General features: G+C 45.2%; 1 protein-coding gene across 1 annotated transcript; it reads right to left on the bottom strand.

The window, feature by feature from the left end:
- Nucleotides 1–5,449: 5,449 nt before the first annotated feature.
- On the bottom strand, nt 5,450–19,954 carry TMEM233 (transmembrane protein 233). The gene is given in 4 exon segments (XM_062504589.1): nt 5,450–5,553; nt 5,556–5,642; nt 12,872–13,007; nt 19,766–19,954. Coding segments are annotated over 4 exon segments (516 nt in total).
- Between the last annotated feature and the right edge of the window lie 1,620 nt (nt 19,955–21,574).

Below are 21,574 nucleotides of genomic sequence, written 5' to 3'. Positions count from 1 at the left end.
CGATGGCGGACGGGCCTGAGCCCCGCGGTCAGAGCGGCTCTGGCGTCTGAGGGAGCACCGACGGAAGGCTAAGTCCTTAAATGATGGACGATTCCCAAATGAAATTACACTGATATATTTCTCAAAGCATTCCAACTTACGTTATCTGGTTTTACCCTTGGCTCTCTCCCAGCTGTTGCTGGCTTTTTCTTCCACTTTCCTCACAGCCACAGAGCTGAGGCCTGCATGTGTGTCACCGTTCTTTTTACACGTAAATTGCTTTTTTTTTTTTTTTCATTACGAATGGAAGCGACCCTCACACAGACAGAAGGATTCCTACCAAATGGCAGGATCCACGCGCTGTAACACTGTGGGAGGAATTCTGTCGGGATGGCTGTGCCCGTGCAGCGCTGGCTCCCGCTGTGTTTTGGGGAACAGCTGCTCCCTTTTACTTTTGGGGTCGGACACCTTGCCCAGGACAGGCTGGCAGGGGCTGCCAGGGCAATGTGTGCAGGCAGCTCTTCCCCAGCCTTGCAAACAGCCCCTGCTATAAAACACAGCTGCTGTTGTTTTGGCATTTCACACAGCTTAGTGCTCCTGAATTCCTTGTCTCCAGCCCCGCTTGTGTTGTTCTCCCTGGTTTTCTTGGCCAACACTGTTTGCAGTACAGGGTACCGTGTTCTGCCCGTCATTTGCCCATCGAGGACCACTGTGATGATCTGCACAACAGCCACACAGACCCACTGCATTCCCTGGTACCTTCATCTGGGGCCTGTTGCCATGGATTTTTGTTCTTCTAAGAGACACCCAGTGGTAACAAACTGCAGGGTAAGGACTGCTAACAGGCCATGAGGCTGTGGTAACCAGTCTGTGGGAGGTACAAGCATTCATTTTAAAGTCTGGTGTTAAAATGTGATGGTTCCTCCTTCCATGGTAATGAACCATCCATGGTGTGCTCCATGCCAAAACCTTTGGGAGCTGCTGGCTTGTGGACAGGACAGAGGCCATGGACAAGGCATCTCAGCCTCACTGTTGCTGTTTTCTCCTCCCTGGTTTCCCTGTGTCTGCTCCCTTTTCAGACTTCTTGTCTCCCCGCACCGTGGCAGGTGGGTGTAGCACAGTCCTGGAGCAATCAGCCTGTAGCTCACTGTGTCAGGTGCTGCTCCCTGAGAACATTGAGGGCTGGGTGACATTACACCACGAACCACTAAGTCATCCCCCACCTCCTCACACGTCCGTGTGCACGGCCCTTGCATTCACTGGAGTGTTGTTTTCTCCTCTCAGCCTGAGTGGGAGCCCCATTCCCTCACAGCTGTTAATGCAGGAGATGTGGGAAGCGAGGAATTAGCTAAAGACAAGCCACAGGGGCCTGGCAGAGCTTGGCCACCCACTGCTTTTCTGGAACCCTGGAGTTTTCCTCCTCCCTTTAACAGCATCTGTGACTTTTTGCCTCCTTTTATGCTCTGCAGCCTGAAGGGCATAAAAACTCCTCCTCTTCCACCCCACCTGAACCAGCGTCCACATTCCAAAGGAAGACTACAAAATACCTTTTCTACCTCCACCCCTAATGGGGTAAAAGGACCAGAGGAAAATATAAGTGACTGATTCTGAATAAGAAATACCCTTAAAAAAAATAAAGACACATTCCACTTTCAGACTGTTCACAGGCCATGAAACAAGATAAAATCAATTGTTGAAATGCTTTATCTGGTGTCATGACTGTGCCACACCACTCTCTAGGACAATGTGAGGTTTTAAAAGCAGAGGATTGTAAAAGACCTGCAGGATATGAAGAGCTGTGTGGTCTCTGTTCGTTGCCATGTCAGTTGCCACAGGCAAAGCTCAGCTCCTTTTCCCCCCCCTCACACCTACCTTCTTTAGTAAACATGAGCTAGACCTGGCCTGACTATTAAATCTTCTTAGTCAGAAGTGAATTTTAAGGCAGTTTGGTTCTTGGCTCTTAAAACGATGAGACTCAGCAGAGCTGGTCACAGTTCTGAGAATCATTACAGAGCACTTTGGGTGCTGTACAGGCTGAGGGGGTCAAGTGAAGTGACATCTTTGCTATTGAGTCACTCTAGCCCCTTGGAGATCTCACTTACCATCTCTCTATCAGCTAACTCATTTTTAAAAGAGCGTAAGCACCAAACAGGATAGGTCTGAGGCCAGGAGAGACCTGTACTGGGGGAATGCATGTCTTGGATGAGATGGGATGAAGAGTGGCCTTACAAGCTTTTCAGGCACAGAAGTTGGGGTGACACTCGCCAAACATCGAAGATTGAGTTTGGCCAGAATCTCTCATTTTCACTATTTGGATTATCTCTCTTATTATTTGATTAAAATCAAAAGGCAATTAAACCCCCACTGAATACTGGTGGAAATGTGAACCTGAGGCTGCCACAGCTCACCATGACCACACAGCCTGCTTTGGTCTGGATACTTCACTTCCAGTGGATTTCCCCTTCTCTTACCTCAGGGTAGGTGTCAAAAAAGAAATGCAGTGGCCTTCAGCCTCAGGCTGTGCAGTTCAAAGTCCTGAAGAATCCATCGATATCTGGCAAAGTTCTTTCCCCTTGACATGATGCAAGCTGATTTAGCCAAAGAGAAGTCATTGCATGTGAAATGGAAGTTGACTCAGCCCTACAGCGAGGGATGACAAACCCAGAGGAGCCATCCTCAGATGTGAGCTGGTAGATCAGATTCACACGTGCCATAAATCACATTATAAAGGACACATGAGCAAGTGCTTCTTGCAGCTTCTGTGCTGTGGAGAGCGAGCTGCGTGGGAGCAGAATAGAATTTACCCCAGAGTTTAAGACAGGGTAAATTTAACTGCAGAAACCCTCTGGGTAAATTTCTTACTATGGTCTTCCTTTCTGCCTCGGGGTCCCAAATTTGTTCCTCCATCTTTACAGGCTGAGTGCTCTGTTTCCAGGCCCTCTCCTCTTAGGTCGCTTCTGGATTTAGCCCACTTTGCCAGGCTGGCAGGGAGCGCAGCAGAGGAAGCTGGGCAGCCTCCTCAGAGGCTCAGTCCCTTCTCAGGGACAGGTGTCCTGCTGTGCGTGTAGAACATGCCGTTGTGCTTGGGAAACGGAAAGTTGGGAGTGCACAGAACAAATCCCTCACACAGCACTGCATCCCTTCTCTGCTCCAGCACTGCACTCCTCCTGAGACCTGCTAAATCAAAATGAGGTTGGAGATGGGAGGGCTGGAAGAGGAAACCAACATTTAGATAGTTTTTGAGCCTGAAGGTGCTGCCTGTCTCACAAAGGGCTCAGTCTCGGAAAGCTGGGGAGCAGGCAGCAGCCCTGCAGAGTCCTGAGGGCTCCAGCCTTGCCGGGAGGTATCTCCTACAAAGCCTGGGTAGGTTCCACATCTGTTCAAGGTTTGGTGATATGGACTCTCTCCTCCAGGAAACAACACTTTCCACAAAGACTCCTGAACAGCTGTCAGATAAACAGGATGTTTCTAACCAGCCTGGCCTCCATCAGTCCAGTGACTTTCCTTGTATTTAGAGCTTGCCTTTGGGAATTCAACCCTTCAACTCTTCTTGCGTTCGTGTGCACACACAAACACACAAAGCAAAAGCTAATGGGGGAGATGACTCCATCTTCCCCCTTCTAAGGTAATCAGTTAATAAATAACTGGCAGACCAAGGTAGGGCCCAGGGGAGGAAATGAACCTAGAGAGAGATGTTTGCACACTGTTTCAGCAGAGGCACCTGAACAGATGCTGAGAGTGAGGGAACAGTGGCAGCAACCAGATACAACCTATTTCCAGGTTGGGAGGCAGCACACACTGTGAGCACATATCCAAAGATAGGGGTAAAAAAGCTACAACTTCTGGAGCCTCACCACTCATGAATCCTGGCTGCAACCACAAAAATTGGAGAGTCAGCACTGATCTTCAGGTGAAAGCAGTAAACCCCTGGGCAGGCCTGCAGGGAGGCACCCCAAGAATTTAATTTCATATTGTCCCTGAGATTATTTTTTTTTTGCTGTGCAGTCTGATGAAACTTAAACCACATGTTGAGTGTCTGGCTGACCCCCTTCATACAGCAGCAAAGAACCCCCACTTATATTTAGAAGCCTCTTCTAGGATTACATATCAAGATACGTGCACTGGGCTGTTTTGCAGAATGCAGCTGCCTTGTAAGAAGCCAAAGGTGCCAACATGATCCAGGAGCTGAGGCCAGCAATTTCAAGTTTCCATCTGTCTCTGCCTGTAATATGTGCAGGAAAGAAAAGGGAGCTGGACTTGAGGCATTAGGTGGTGCCTTCAGCGTGCGAGGACACTGCATCCAAAAAGTGGAAGTCTGAAGCAGCTTTGCAGAAAGAAGACTCTGGTCATGCACCCAGGACACAGATGTTGAGTTGAAATATATTTTACTGCTTCCCACCTCCCTCTGTTTCATCAAATAACATCATTCAGCACATATATAATACAACATAACAGGGTTTCTTCCTACCAAAAAGGTAGGTCCAATGCAGAATGATGGACTGAATCCAAATCTAGATGTGTGACAATGAAGAACAGGTAATTTCCAGAGCCTGTCAGAGATAATGAAATTTGTATACATGCCCTTCAAAATATGGAGCAGGCACAAATTCCTCAGTCAGACACCAGCATCCTGCCTTCCACACCCACTGCTGGCACTAGGGCCTTGCTGATTTGGGCACTAAAATGTTATTTAGGCTCCCTGTGTCTGCTTTGGGATGTCTCTGTCACACCTACTACAGAACAAAGTGGTTGTACAAGGTCCATACCCCTTTCCAGTACACAAGCTGCACTTCCCAAACATGGTTGAAAATTTATGTAAACATAAATAAATGAAGAGAACCAATACCAGTACATTAGTAGAGCAAAAATAAGATTACCTATGACACAGAAGCACTAAAGACATGAGAGGAATTGCTGCATTCTCTCCTCTCTGTCACATTAAGTGGTTTAATATAAAGCCTTTATTTTTATACCAATCAATAGCACTGTAAGGTACCAACATTTATCTTCAGAAGCACTGAAGGTAAAATGGCTCAATTCTCAATTATGTTAAGAGTGGGCCTTCAAAGATATTTATAAGGAACAAGATGCAAGTTAGATTTCCAGTATGGTTTTCAAAAGCTTCTGAACAAGTCGGGTGTCTAACTCCTATTGATCTCAACCCTTGTCAGACAGTTAAAAAAAATAATTCAAGTTGCCTATCCCTATCCTCTGGTGCCCACATAACTCTGGAAACCTCCTTTTGCTGTGACTCACTTTATTCTGAAACTGTCCAAGCAGTTAGAAAATGGGATATTACTCTTTCCAGTAGAAGAGGCAACAAAACTTAGGAAAGACACTTCCCACATACCAGAATAGACATGAATTAAAATTAATTTTATTCCACTTGTCAATGACATTTCTATCATATCTGATAATAAGGCAAGCTACTAAAAGTCCCACAAGACATATCAGACCATTAAAATAGTATTCAAAAACCAAAGAGGAGTTCACAAAACAGCCAATTCTTGGGATCATCAAAATCAGTGGCAAGATTCCCATGTGGACAAATCTGATCAGTGTAAATATTTAATAAATCAGCTGACTTCACAAGTGCTTGTGAAGTTTAATACTGCAGTAATTAAGGAGAGGTGATGCTTCACTGACTTCAATGAAAAACAGAATTTGGCAGGAGAGAAAGGGGAAAAGCACACTGAAAATATAATATCAAGGCACAAAAAATACATGCTACTTCCAGGCATATGCTTTAACAGGTAAAGGTTGCTGGGAGGATTTTTTTTTGTATTTAATAGGTTGTTGAACTCCTGACAGATGATTCTTCTCTCACCTGCACCTGCAGAACTCCCTGGATTTCTGGGCAGTCGCTCCAGGTTGATGTTGGTGCAGGGAGAGGGAGTGGGAGTTGGCACAGCTCGCTTGAAGGTGTGGTAATAAAGCAAAAAGAGCAGCAACTGCTGAGGATGCAGCCACGTCTTAATGCTCACCAGAGCTTACTCCTTTTAACATGGAATATTTGTGTGACAAAACAATTGTACTCTGTGAAACAGTTTCCAGCTAATAAAAACAGCTGTCCCGTGCTAAATTTTCCCAAGGTATCAAGAAACTGCAGTAATTTAGAGGCGATCAATTCTGAAACCCGAGACTGCTCGCTGAGTAGTGTCTAAGGATCAGGGAGTGTGTCTGTAACTAGGCAGGAGGTACAAAAGTCTGTCCATCTCTAACTGCAGTGATACACAGACCAGTCACAGAGATGAGAGGATGAACTCAACAAAACCCACATGAACAAAGCAGAACACAATGAAACTATGTGCCTTGCTAGAAGCACAACAAAGGGATGAAGGACATCTGTTTAAAAAGAAGATTTCTTTTTGTCAGATAAAAAAAAATAGGAACTTTTTACATATGTGAAGTTCAAAGATGAAAATATGATCAGTGCAAATTTAATGCAGGACTGGAGCTAAGTCCAGGGAGGGCAACAATGAAAGACAACAAAACAAAAGTAAATCATTAAGAAAAACATGGATGCTATGGAAGAATAGTCTCTCTTAATAATCAAGTGATTTAAATCGGTCCCAGGTGGTTAAAAATCCAAGGTAAAGTTCTAAAAGCTGAGGATGACAAAAGAAAGCAGCTGCTGAGTCAGAGTGCGCCCACGGCATTATAAAATCACAGAGCAGGATAAAATCACAATCCCATGGGTACAGTTATGTCATGTTGAGACTATTTTAAAATAATGAAAAAAATCCTTAATGGCCTGATCCAAAATCTGCCAGAAGTAACAGGAGTTCTGCTACCAGCTTCAGGGGGCTGTGCATCAGATCTTACACTGTGCACCATAAACAGTCTGGATACGTTGGCTTTGTCTGGCTGGAGCCGGCCAGGGAACATCACGGATCCAGCATACATTCCATGGAAATGAAAAAGAAAAGGGATTTTTTTTTTTAGGGCAAGGTCTCATTATACATTAGGGTGAAAGAGAAAATGCTGCTTTACACTGAGATGTCTTATAAATAAATAATTTTGAAAACCTGGTCACGCCATGCTGATTAACTAACTGGGCTATCAGTTCATTCACCAGCAACATGCCTCTGCAGACTTGTAGGGTCAGAGCTAACAGTCTGGAATGGTTTCCATCTCTTCTTTTTCCCCCTCCAGAGGTCTACATGTTGATATCATCCAAGTGCAGTCCTGGTCTTCAGATAGCATGCTGCAAGGACACAGAAATATGTGTGTTTAAAGGAGGAGAAGACAGAGTTTGCCCTGTGAGTTTAAATTATTAATTCCACAGATCTAATGGATACATTATGCCACATTAGTGGCACTTGTTCTCTTAACAAACATCCCTCTAGGCTAGCAGCTCAATACAGTTTTGAATCAAAGAGCTGAGTTTCTAATGGCACTGGTCACCTGTCAATCCAAACTGAATTTTTAAACTTGGGTTACTTGAATCAATGCAAATTAGGGCCTTTCATTGCCAGGAAATGGTTTCTTATTTGACAAAGATTCATGAGGTCAACAGCATCTCTGCTTCCTTGGAGTGGTACGTAAAGCAGTCAGAGAAGAACAACCTCCAGCAGTGGAGAACTTGGTAAATCCAACAGTAATACACAACATGCTTTAAAAGGACTGGGAAACCTGTCCCGTGCATCTACATTAGGAGAGGAAGGATCTGAGGAGTTCCCCTCAAATTCTTGTGTAGGGGAAAGCTCTCAGACAATACCCATGAATGCCCTGACCTGTCCCTGGATTCTGGGTTCTGCTGGAGTCTGAGGGATCTCCTCTATCAGGCAGCAGCTACATTCTAGCAGCTTCTCAAGGAGGGATCCGGGACCCGAGGCCCTGCACAATAAATACATCCTGCAGACAGTGTTACTGCCTTTGCTGATTGTCTCTGGGATGCTACTGATGGCTCCACTGGGTAGAATCCATTGTGGAACATCTCCTCTGTGCACAGAGGAAGCAGCTGTTTCTGGGCCAGGATTTTTCATGTGGTTTGGAAGTCAGGCTGATGTAACCACATTGTCTGTGCACCTGCACACTGTGCCACTGCTCAGCCTTCCGGCTGAGGGGGCACTTTGTGAGACAGGTAGAGGACTTTAGGCTCCTGTGTTCTCACAAATCCAGTAAAACAAGGTAAGGATCAAGGAAATAATCAGTATGTGCTCTTACCAATAGAAGAGCAGCAGTATGAGGTCCCTGGCTGGGTGGACACCAACAATTGAAGAACAGGAAGACCCTGACTTCTGGCTTGGAGCTCTGTGCTCTATGGCAGGCCAATCCCTGCAGCACAAGACCCTTGTTTATTTTTATGGTAAAGTGCAGAGGACAGAATGGCCAGTGTAAAGATCTGGAGGCTGGATGAGTAATCCCTGTCCTCGTGCTGGTCTTCAGCTTATTCTGTCTCTGAAAGACAGGCAGCCACTGAGTGAAATGTCTGCAAAGGCTTCCAAGAGCCTCAGGAATAGGATGGCAGAGATATTAAAAATAATCTTGCACTCCTTTTCCTCCTGAAGAATTGTTTCTAATTCAGTGAGGAAACTGTACATGCACATCTGTCCATGGTGCACAGTCTGAACACTTACTCCTTTTCCTTCTACCTGGAATTACCAATGCTGCATTACTGCACATGTGCTTGATTCAAAACCCTTCTGATTCTGAGCAGTGCAAGCTGATGCTTTCCTCAGAGCCTGGCTGGCTTTGTGTTCCTTGAAAGCCATGCTGAAGTGGCATTTCTGTGGCTTCCCTGGGGCAAAGCTCTAAATCAGGTGAGATTAAAGAAGGGGTCAGAAGTTCAGGTTCCTCTACGAAAGCATTAAAATATCGTAATGGTTGGCATAAAATTCCAAAGTCACAGCGTTTTGGCTACCCTTCCTCAGAGCAAAACTGCTACTGTCTCAGTCTACTGAAGTTTTTACTTCTCTCTAACACCTCTTACTCATCCTCCACATTTCTTCTTGGCTCATTCCTACTTGTCCAGACTGTAGAAATCCACAAGAGAGGAGCACAGAAGGCTTGGGCTGTACATGAAATGCCTTGTGGCTCATCTGGGTGGCAAAACTCATGTGAGCTCTAGTTCAGCCCTGAACAGCATTGTGAAGTGTCACTCAGACACTAGAGATTGTCTGCAAGTATGTGCTGTGAGGAGCTGAATATTGTTCTGAACTACTCGCATGGCAGCATGAAGTAGAATATGACATGTTTAGACCCAGTTAAGAAAAGGGTTTGGGGATACCTAGGATCCCCTTCACTTAAGTAAGGAGGATCCAGCCCAGGCTTTTGTTTCCCTAAACCCTGCCAGCACAGCTCAAATGTAATCTGAGGGTGTCTTGTGTCAGCAAAAACCAAAACAAAAAAGAATTTGGAATCTGCTTCTGAAAACCAGATTGTAAATGACTAGAGAGCCTTCACTGACTGACAAAATTACCACCTTTTGCTGAACAAAATGCTTAGGGATGGGAAGGCTGGCTCCAAGTCTGTGCAAGTTTGGGGAAGGTTGCGAAGAGGAGCATGAGAACAGTGGTGGGAGCAAACAGGGTATGGCACACACAGGCTGTGGCACACAGCCCTGCCATGCTTCAGGTCAGGTGCTGTCCCCTCAGGGGAGGCAAATACGCCCCATTTCTCACTGCAGTTCTTGATGGACAACATGCCTGAGGCACACATGCAGGGCCAGACTGTGGTGACACAAATATCAGCTGAAGTGACATCTGAGCAAGCCCTGGAAATGTAAATCAGCACTCAGGACTGGCAAGGCAGGGCACAGGGGAAGCTGACAGGGGAGGGTAAAAGCAAATGGGGAAGAGTAAGAATAAATTTGGCCCAGTGTGGAATGAGGCACAGTCCTGATTTCACACACACCTCATCTCTGCACTCAGAATCCTCGGCATGATGAGGGACATGTCACTTTACACTGATCAGGACACACAAGTTTCATTGCTGGGCTGTCAGCTCCAGTGATGCAAGGGATGGCTTCCCCTTGCCTACATTTAGGGGCACAGCTACAGAACGTAGACGATTCCCAAGTGTTAGGTGGGCCCTGTTCCAGGATATAAATATGTATCACTACATATCTTAGTATGTGTTTGCTAAAGATAACATGCCAGTGTTCAAGACAAATGAGGCTCTCCAAAGCAGCAGAAGCCCTGAGCTGACTTAGCTCCGAGTAAATCTTCAAAATGAGAAGTCAAGGCTGTTTCCTTCCTGCAGACGTAGGTGTTGGTTGCTGTTATTCCTGTGCTACTGCTGCTCTGTGACTGAACAAACCCAGGGAGGCACACGGGGACACTTGTCTGTAGGGGTTTTCTGGAAAGTAAAAGGGTTTTCCTCTTCCCAAGCCTGCCACTATTATTGGGGGTATATTTGGGAGTATTATTGGTGGTTATGGTGGTTTGCATACAAAATCACTGTTTGCTCAAAGCAGGAGTTTCTTGTTCTTCCTCTCTCTGCAACTTCTACCATTTCTACTCTCAACACACCTGACTCGATATTTTTTTGCCTGGCTGAGGCATGTGGAGCTGTTTTGAAGGAGGCTTCAGAGCCAGCCAGGCCTGACTCAAGTTCCTGTATCAAGAAGAAAAGCCATGTAACAATTGACAGAGATTCCCCCCTGCCAACCTGACTTGGATGTCTGACTTTTGTTGCTTCCCAGAGGCTGGATGATGTGGAAGAGAACTTGAGTTCTCAGCACACTTTGCATCTTTGATACTGGCAGCAGTATCTCCCACAGGTAATTTGCAGTGAGACTTGTTATCCTTTGAAGACCAAAAAAAGCCACAAGGATTGTCAGCAGGAACAACTGGGTACTGTGGTATCTGACTAATTTCAAGTAGATAAAGTACACAGGAATCAATCTTAGAAGGGTCATGCTTTTCCTACACATTGAAAATATGAAATCGAACTTGCAGGAAAAATGCATGTGTAGGTCATGGAAACATTAAATCTGTGCTCAATGGTAATCAAATAAATCTGCCATATTATTGTATCAATGCTATTTTGTGCTAACTTACTAATATTGAAACATATATTAAAGTTAGCATAGAATTAATTTGCAATCATTTCACTTCAGCAGAGGCAAAGTGGCTATTAGTAAATAATCATGAGAAAGGCACAAATGAGTGTGAGGTCACTGAATGGAGAGTGCAAAGCCATTCACAGCAGTGGTGCTAAGTGTCAGACTAAGACAATTTAGTATAAAGTAAAAACCTCCAGGAGTAAGGCAACAGAGGGGACCCAGGTAAGCATGGAGGGGAAAAGACCAGTTGGATGCTTCTGTTCACTCATTTTCACATCAAAAGATTGTTGTTGCCATCAAATCCTTTCTTAGGAGCAAAGGCTTTTTGGAGGGTGACAAGTGAGAAGAAGAAGGGAAGCAGTGAAGAGGCTGGAAACACAGAGAGCAGAGTGAATCCAGTAAACCCTGACTCCTCACAAAAATCATGGTGCCATATGGCCAAGAAACCTCTGTGGAAACGATGGAAATTAATCTCAGCAGTGTGCTGAGGGTGCCCAGGCACCTGGCTACTTCAACCCAAGAGAGAGCTTTCTCTTTTAAAAAATAAATCCCCAGAACCAAAACCGATTTAAAAATCCTCAAAAAAAAAAAAAAAAAGTCGTATTATAGTGGTTTGCTGCTGCTGGTCACTGTGAATGCTTCAGGCCAGTGCTGTCTGCCACTCCTCACACTGCCCTTCTCTCCCCTACTTTGAAAAAAGTAACTGAGCTGCTCTCCTTGCCTGGGAAATGATGAGTAGGGTGGTGGAAGCAAACAGAAGAATTGACTGCTGCTGTCAATTACAAAACTTGGCACCTCCAGCCTGAAAGGACTTGGGTTTATATCTGCAAGTGCTGAATGAGCTGAGCACAAGCTGAACCAAGACTCATGCTTGTAAAATGCACAGAAAATTAATAAATGCACAGAAAATTAATGAATGCACAGGGCGCTTCAGAGTTTGTGGCACCATCTAATAATATCCCACAGAGCTGGACCCCATGTCCAGTAACTTCCCTGCAGCTCAATATGTTGTACTTCAAATTTTGTATGAAAATGCTGTACATGTTTAACCACTTACTCCATTCCACTCCCTGGAGATGGCTTCATTTCAGTGCTAAACGGGGCATTCTCTGTTTATAGTTTATGCATAAGTTTGTACAGTGCACTGAAAAGCCCTCCAACCAAACCAGCCAATAATAAATTCATTTAAATAGATGATTTTAATGGGAAGTGAAAGTATCGTGGAGAAAAGAACACATTGTTGCACAACCTTAAGAAATATTATCAATATCCTCAATTGCTTTTATCCTCTTTTCCAGTAATCCATCTGGGTAACCCCCGTGTTACAGAGATTCATTTGTTGAGCTTTGTTTTTATTATTGCAGGTGTGGGAAGGCAGGACAATAACACAGTGCAGAGAGTGAAGAGACCCCACAGAGACCCAAGTCAGAATGACATTTGTGGTCACTTTTGCTATAGTTCTGGTCCTCTGTTTTACTGTCAAACAGTATAAGAGTAATTGACTGTTGGCTCCTCCTTGCAGATGTAAAAGATCAGTTGGCCAGACTGAGAGACTGAAAATTAGCACCTGGGGACTCTGTTACCTGAAATTTAAAGATCTCAGGTCACTTGTTCTGAAAGATAGTGAAGCTGAGGAGAAGAAAAACCAAAAAGCAACTGGCCAAAATTGGAAAATCATACTGGAGCTGCAAGAGTTTCTTGAAACCCCCCTGCTGCTAAGACAGAGTCGCTTTAATCACAGACAAGAGAATTTTCTAAACCGCAAAAGATGAAAAAATACTTTTAGAAAGCATACATGCATCCCTAAACAGATAAAGAGAGGTGGTTGTGGCAGTCCCGAGTGCCTTGTTGTGGAGCCCCTGCACAGAGGGCACCTGCTCACCGTTGTGAAGTGAACCACGCAGTAGATGCCGATGATGACGAGGCCGATGATGATGGAGGCCACGGCCACCCAGAGCGCGTTGCGACCCAGCCGCTTGGAGCCTTCTATGTCCCCTTGGTTGTAACTGTTCAGAGCCTGCAGAGGGGAAACAGGGAATCACAGCTCTTCCTTTCAAAAGAAACCTGTGGGCAAAGCAGCGTGGCAGCTCTGAACCGGCAGAACTAATCAATGTCTGCTGCCAAGGTAAGCAGGGAGTCCAGTTTTCTGTTCCACTCACTTTCAGTACCTTTCGTTGAAGCTCTTTTTTTTTTTTTTTTTTTTTTTTTTTTTTCAGTGGTGAGGCTTTGTTCATATGATACACACCAGCATAAAAGCTGTCAAACCAACATCCACCCACTTGCATAAACCAGCGGCTTTTATCTTTGGAAACAGTTTTGTAGTATATGGGAATTGTTAGTTGGCCAGTTCACTAGCAGTGAGATAAATTCTTATGCTCTGTAGGACTATAAGCAAGCATAAAAAAGAGCATAAATAGGCTGAATTTTTAGAGAAATCTCAGCAAAACTTTAAAAAGCTTACTATTTATTTTTCCATTATTTTACTTTTCCAAACAAAGTTTGAAGAATTAATAGGTAGTTTGCTAGTGGTGGGAAAAATACAAACCAAAGAAATATAGGCCATCTGAACAAAACATCCGAATGCCATCCTCATGGGCTAGACATTGTGTTCCTCTGCATTTCTGGAAGACACTGATAATTATTATCATATCCATCCTGAGGTGTGCATCAGATATCCCCATATTATCTCAGGAGACTCGAGTTTCTCTCTACCACCCGTGGCTTAGCAGATGCTTTACATTCATTATATGCTCAGATTGCAATGTGTGATAGGACCCCTCTGACCTTCTAGGCTTTTGTGAGACAGACTATAGGATTTTCTGAATTAATTTTTGGTTTAACCAAACCATTTTTAAAGGAAAAGATTCAGTGAAATACACAAAAGTACTTTAGTACTTTGAGTCTAAACACAGTTTGTAGTATTTTTTTCCCAAGAGTGAGATGCTATCAAAGCATTAAAAAAGGCATTATTCCTAATAATTCATTGGTAAAATCATGAGAGTTTGAGTTTATAAACCATAACACGGACTCCAGATTTCCTGATCAGATTGCACTATTGAACTCAGCAGACTTCCTCAGGGAATCAGATTAGTCACAACATGGTTTTTAGTATCTTGTATATATTTCAGGAGGCATCAGAGAAATGGGAAGAGTAGGGGGAGAGATATGGGGACCTGATCAAATTAACTTCTCTGGACTAAAGAATTCAGCTTGTCTCTAGAAAACGACTGCATGAGTGTAACCAAGTGTTATAAGGTAATTGCTAAAGTGCTTCAGTTATAAATCACTTTTAGCAGCAAACACAGAACAGAGTGAAGAGCTGAGACTGTGGAGAGCAGGAAAGGGATGAAGTTCAGAGCACACCAAGCATTGCTGTAAAGCCATTTCTCCCAAGCAGGAAAGCAATGAGGGGCGTGATGTGTGTGCTGTGTCAATTAGTGAGCACGCAGAGCTAATGGGCTGGTTGCACTCGTGGTGTCAGCACTGCAGGAGCATCAGCACAGCCCAGACAGTCCCAAAGCAACACAGGCTGCATTCCTAGAATTGCATCTCAAGGATAAGTGCAGGTACTTATTCTCTGGGGTCTACAAAAGGCTGAGATGCTGATGCACTCATGCCCTTAAAGAGAGCACTGGTACATTTCTTCCCTTCCTGGAAGCCCACATGCCTAAACATTTCTCTGGTTTATGTCCCCAATGAATATCACTAATACCTCTGCTCTGCCGCCAGATTTCATTGAGGTTGGAAAGCACATAATGGGGAAAGAGGCAGAAATGGAAATGAGAGATGGACACGAGCACACGGTCAAACAGGACAGTGTCAGCCCTGATCCTGATACAAGGGGGCTGGCACATCCTCTCACCTAGACCACTCCACTGTCCCCAGCAGTCCTGGCTGCAGAAGACCTTGCTCAAAGTACATTTGGGAAGGTCATTAAAAGGATTATGAGGAGAAAAGCAGCTCAGCTTGGCCTTGAGCAGACTGAGCTCCTCCTGTCTCTGCCAACAACCACCAATGCCACTGTGGCTGCAGGGAGAAACACAGAGAAGCACCACAGACACCCTGGCCCTGGACTTTGTGCTCCCCTCTTATCAAAGGACTCCCCTTGCATGGCACCTACAGAGGGGCTCTGCAGACACCTTTGACTCAGTTTCTGAGGCTTGTGGTCTCAAAAGTGAGACTGAGTTGTAAGCAAGACCTGACAGCACCAGCTTGCAGTTCTGGGCCATTTTACTAATGCATTTAGGAAGTCTGGAAAATGTCTGTGTGATTTCTGCAGGTACTGCATAAATAATTCACTGTGCAAACTTTAATAAATAATGTCATTTTTAATACAAATCCATGATGAAGAGGAGGAAAACAACATTACTGATAAAGAATAGGATTTGGGAGAGACAGGAAGGAGACCAAAGTTTCTCTATGAAGAGGTTTAAATTAAGTGAAATAACTTAGAAAGCATTCAATAAAATGTAAGACGTTTGAGGGAGTGGTTGGGGTCTGATGCAAAGCTTTTTGAAATTCATTACTTCCATCTGCTTCCAAGGGCTCCCAGTCAAGCTTCCAGTTTTCAACATTAGACAGGGATAACATTGACTGTTAAATCTTCAAATGTTACATCTATTTATTTCCAAGGGCTGGGCAAACTATTGAGAACACAACATCTGTGTGAGGCATTTCATCTGTCCAAATTTTAAAACAAATTTCAGCCCTTTTCAACCTAACACCATATGATTTCTCAGGTTTCTGCTACCTCACTTGCTATGAAGTCATAAGGGAAATTAAAGCCACAGTTCAGCAGCTGTTTATTTACTTGAGTAATCTCAGTGACTTCACCAGGTTCACACACATCTATTTATAAAACATTCTTAGCTCAACAATAAAGTGACTTGACCTCATGTGAACAGAAATGTGCTGAATTTGCTATAAAATATTAATCCCTTTTTATGTGTATTTTCTGTTCCACATTCCCAGAGCACTGATCATGGCAAAACCAGAAAGAACACGGAGTTACTGCAGAAATCTTCCCCTACATTTCTTAGAGATCTGGGCAGACCAGACTGAGGTTCTCTGATTAGCATTTTCCAGGCTCTATAAGCCAGGCTGGGTGAACCTTATTTGGCTGTGCCTGGAAAGGAGACACTCTCTAGTTCAGACCTGAGGAAGAACAAGATCTGCTGACTCAGGGTGACTCCTCACTCTAGGAACAGCTCACAGGGAAACACAAAGAAGAGGACTTGGGGAGCAAGTCAGAACAAGCAGGTGCTGAGCAGGACACATGAAAGGGAGTTTGCTCTGCAGAGTGTTGCAGAGAAAAAACCAAAACTTATCAGTTTACAAAGGCAGGGGCCATGCAAAAATGCCTTAACAGCAGCTGCTGAGGCCTGTTGTTTAATATTCCTGAATATTAAATATGTTGTTTAATATTCTTGAAGTGCATATAGGCTGTCCCACATGATGTTAGATAGCCAGGTACCTACAAGCCACCTAACAAGGGATGTATAAACAATAAACTCACAAGCAGACTTTCTAACTACAGAAACACTGGTCACTCTGCTGGTCACTGGGCTGGCCACAGCCAACACACTGCACATGGCTCATCAGGATCTCAGTTAGAAGAGGGAGCTCCCTGAGAAAGCAAGTTCCATCCTTTCCTATCCCCACAGCTTCCACCACCCTCTAATTTGTTTTCTCTCCTTAGGGAAACCCATATAAAGACAAGGCATCTGAATGCAACAGCAACAAATGCAGACAAAGAACTTGTTACTATCAGAGGCAGATGAGCCAACATTGTCACAGCTTGACCACATATGTTGTTTGAAGCATGGAAATGATTAAACAAAAATGTGTCAACAGAAAGAGGGAGTTTGGAGCAAAAGCCAGTGAGAAATAGCTTTGGAGAGACTGTTTGGAGGTTGTTACAAATGTGAGGCCCTGTGGAATTACGGGACTAGTCTGACAGAGAGATCTTTGAAATAAAGACAGCTGAAGGGGGAGTACTGAGAAAGGCCAACAAAATGTGTTTAATTGTCAGTCCTCAGTGCTGGCATTGAAAATATCCGATTCGTTTCCCAGAGTTGTTCCACAGCCTCCCTCTAGCTCTGATCCCATGAGCCAGACACAGCCAGTCCACCCCAGCCAGGTCTCAGACACAGCTGGCAGCTCACTGAGAGCTCTTTGGGTTCACCACTGCAGATAAGGAGCCAAAGAGCTCAGTGACACCGTGCCCACCCCCAGCCCTGCACAAGAGAAATCTCCTGTGCCACAGAAACCTCCTGACCTGGTACCTGCCCCCAGACTCTTGCCCCTGATGCCTGTGTTTACACCTGTGTGAGAAAGAATAGGGCAGATCAGAGGGAGGCATCCCTGGGGCTGAGTGAGCCAGCTGATGGCACAGCAACATGACACAGCTGCTCACAGTGATCCAGCTGCTGGAAGCAACAAGAAGCAGAACTGATGGCATCTGGCTGGGGCTACAGAAGGGTATTGAGAACAGTGATGCTACAGCCAGGAAAACAGAGCTCCATTTGCCAAAAATGCGGAGCAATGCTCACCCCTGAGAGTGGCTCGTTGGAGGGGGATGCTTGTAATGCCAATATGGCAACACAGTGATGCCATCAATGTCCTTTCTACCAGCTCTCCTCTGAGCCCTGCCATGACAAACAGACAGGTAAGGAACAAGGAAAAGTTACTATTGCAATAAGGAGAACTTGATAAAGGTTTATTCTAAAAATAAAGTAGGTAAGGTCTGTAATGGTGAGGTTTGAGCCTACAAAGGTGAGAAAGGAGTGAGGAAGCCAGTGTTGGAGTTGTAAATGGGGCAGCAGAAGAGACAGAAGAGACTGAAGACAAATCTGTCATTTATTTTGGGGGTGTGTTAGAGCCCAGACTCTACTTTTAGAGTGAAAACATGGTCTGAATTTAGAACAGTTAAGGAGGACATGACACAGGTACACAGGGTGCTGAACCCTGCCCCCTCTAGAAGCCAACAGGACTTTTCCTTTTAGGCCCATTTTAAGAAGTGGAAATTTGTAGAGATTCCACTTGTAGGGGTCTTTAAATCTGACCCAAGATCTCAGGTGAGCTCTGCAAACTGTGAAGGTGTTTTCTGTAAGAAAAGAAAATAACCCACTCTTATATCTCAGTGTTAACCCTTAGCAGCCCCAGCTAAGGGAAAGGGAGGATGCACATTGCAGCAGAACTGGAAATAAAACCAGCACAGACTAAAATGCAGAACCTGCAGCTGAAGATAATGCAGCAGTTACAGGTTGCAGCTTGGAAAGGCAGGGGGGCCAGGCTGTGGTAAAGAAGTTGGATGTGTTATTTTTTATAGAAAAGGAGAGGTTTTAGGTAGGGTACTGCTGGAACAGAAGCTCTTCCCAGACAGGGGAGGTTAATGGTCTGGTTTTTGTTTCCCCCTGTAAGGGAGTGGGCAGCTGAAACCTGCACAGGCTGTTCAGCATTCAGGAAGAACTCTTCCCACCCCGGTTTCTTCAAATCCCCTGGTAACAGCTACTGGTGCCTGACTCCAGAAGCCTGCATGAACTTCAACCAGGCTGTGGGTGGAGATTTCTCCATATGGGGTGCAAAAATCTTTAGAGGCCAAATTCTGTCCTTGACAGTTAACTTCTGTACAGCCCCAGCACCTTGATGAAAGCAGTGTCACAGAGAACAGACGCTCCCAGCCCCAGATCATCAGCTCCCTTTACTTTATATAGCACCCTCAGTGTCCATGGACAGAAAGGATGCTGAGTACCAGCAGAACCAAATCTTCCCAAAATAAGGAAATGAGCATATTGCATAGTTAAGGTAAAAACAAAGGAAATAAACACATAAGGGAAAGAAAAAAAAAAGAAAAAAAAAAAGAAAGAAAAAAGGAAAAGAAGACTTGAACAATGGCTTTGGAAAAGTAGTTTTTAAACTTCAGGAATGTGATTTCTCATCAATCTTTACTCATCACACTTTACAGGAGTGGGTTTTGGGGCGTTTTAGATATAGTTAGCTATTCACATACTTAATTGCAAAACAGAAATAACTACATTTTTACTTACCTTCTCAGCTTGGCTGTCAGAGAAAAGGATGAAAATACACAACATGTTTTAAACCTTTTTCAGCTCCTAAACAACAGAAATACATTGCAGTTTTACTAATAACACTGATCATGTATATGACTAGAAAACTCTGGCTTTGAGACTGCAACTTTTAACTCAGAGAAGGAGATTCTGTTCCAACAATCCTTTGGAAATTAAGGGGATTGCTGAGTTATAAAGGACAATGTGTATCAATTACAGATTGTAGGAGTAAGGTTTTTCTCTCAGTGTGTTTGATACTCAATTTACATGGGCAATTGCCAACATCCTACAATCATTATCATTGTCTGTATTATTCTAATAAATAGTATCAAAGAGCCTGTTTACTGGAAAACAGGCACTCCTATGATATTTGATTAACTAAAGCAGAAACCAAATCAGATTTCTATTCTCCTGCCTACGCTTTCACACAGACACCGTGCCCAGTTGAGCGTGCGACTTAGTTGATGTAGCAAACCCCGTTATCTGGAATAAACCTGCCACCTGACAGCCCGACGGTGAAAACTTGTTGGAAACTGCCTTTCACTCCGCGTTTTCCATCGCTGCTGGGGTAGCTCGGTGGACTCCCCGCCCGCGGCTGCTGATGCTCCCAGGCTCGATGCCTCAGCCGGTGTCCTTAGGCTCCCGGGACAAGCGGCTCGAAGGCGGCTGGATGCCCCTCGGAGCCCAAGCCGGAGGTGCTACTCACCATGACGGCGAACACGAAGGCGACGATGTTGACGGGATAGGCGGGACAGAAGCAGGCGAGGATGCTGAGGAGCAGGTAGTTCTTGGGCCGCGGCTGCGGCGGCCCGTCGGGCAGCTCATCCTCGATGTTGGTCTCGGGGCTGTTCTCCAGAGCCCGCTTGATGTCGGCGCCGGCGGGGAGCGCGGACATGGGGCTGCGGTGCGGCGCGGCGCGGAAAGCCCAGCGCTCCGGGCAGGCGGGACCGAGCGGCGCCGAGCCAAGGGAGCCGCCCCGGGACGGGGCCGGGCGGGGCGGAGGGGCTGCCGCGGGGTCTCAGCGCGGGGCTGGGTTCACGGGCAGCGATGGGAAGGGCAGCGATGGCAAAAGCACCGAGCCCGGCGACGCCCGCCGAGGTTCCAGCGGCCGCGTTCCCCGCGCCGCTCCCGCCCGGCCCCGGGAGCGCCCCCGGCGCTGCCGCTGAACCCGCGCCCGGTCCGGCCTGTTCGGAACTTCTCCGGCGCCTGCACCGAAAGGACTTGAGTTCGCACGGCCCCCGGGAGAACTGCGCTGCCTTCTTCAGGTCGCGTTCCCGAGAGTCCGAGCTGCTTCAGCGGGGGGGGGGGGGGGGGCAAAGCCCGCAAAGCCAGCTCCTTGCATCTGGACTGAATGTGCCGTATCCTAACTCCCGGCTCTTGCTGAATTTAGCAAAAGCATTGAAGAGCAGCAGAAACTAGCGAACTCAAAACATTGTGGTCAATTTTTAAAGCAAATTATTCAGCCCTTACTGAATATGACATCTGTAAGGTGAAACCCACTTGGGGGGGTGCACGACAGGGAGCAAGGAAATTAATATTAGGTCCAAAACCTAATATATGGGGGTAAAAAACCCCGAACAACCGCAAGTAAATAAAGATCTACTTCCAGAATGTTTTTCAAGTTGGTGAGGAATAACAGGGCAGTCTACACTGTTTCTGCTATGTGGTATTAGGAAAACCTTTACACATGTATCAGCAAAATGGACAGTTTTGGTCAGATGAAGACTGAAGATGGCATTTTGCTCTCACTGGCTACTTCTGAGAGCATTTCGTTAATTAAAGTTACAAAAAATAGTAAGGTGTGCTTACAGCTTTATGAGTGAGACACTTTTACCCCTTGGAGTTTTGCAATAGACTTGAATGAAGACACCATTTCCCTGTTCTGGATGTTATCCTGCAAGATGTGACATAGTAAAGACTTTTATAAGGAATAAAGGTGCAGTATTTTCACTTTCACAGACATTAATCCTCTCTCAACTGCATGTCTGGACTATAACATGGAGTGAGAATCTGCTGATCTATCAAAATATCAAAAGAAAAGATTGTACATCTTTAGGAAAGAGTAAGAAAGACCAGCTTCCATCTGCTTGCCAATGCAACCATTAATGCTCAGGCACAAGCTCTGTGCAGCTGTAAAATCTCTGATCTGTTTGTTCTCAGGGGTCTTTAAACACAGTCAGCAGACAAGTGCAGGAACAACAGTTCACATCACACCACACAATTACTGTTGGGGCTGATTTCAGTAGGGATGGAGCCCATAACATCTGCAAGGAACCAACATCTTCCAGGGCCCCTCAAGCCTTTAATCCACGAGCACACTTTCAGGACCCATTGTAATGGCTTTGAGTTTGCCTGCTGCTGGTTGAAACACAGTTAAATAAGAACCTGTTATTAAATAAGAACCTGCTATCAGGCTCACGGATGAGAAAATCCAGCTGCTTAGGGCAGTTTGAGCCATCCAAGGTGGACATAAACACGGACAACAAAAAGCTGTGGAAAATCAGCTCTGAGGAGA

The sequence above is a fragment of the Cinclus cinclus genome, chromosome 17 (assembly GCF_963662255.1).
Source record: "Cinclus cinclus chromosome 17, bCinCin1.1, whole genome shotgun sequence".
Taxonomy (NCBI): Eukaryota; Metazoa; Chordata; class Aves; order Passeriformes; family Cinclidae; genus Cinclus; species Cinclus cinclus.
The sequence above is the reverse complement of the archived record's forward strand: the minus strand, read 5'-3'. Positions and strand labels throughout refer to the sequence as shown.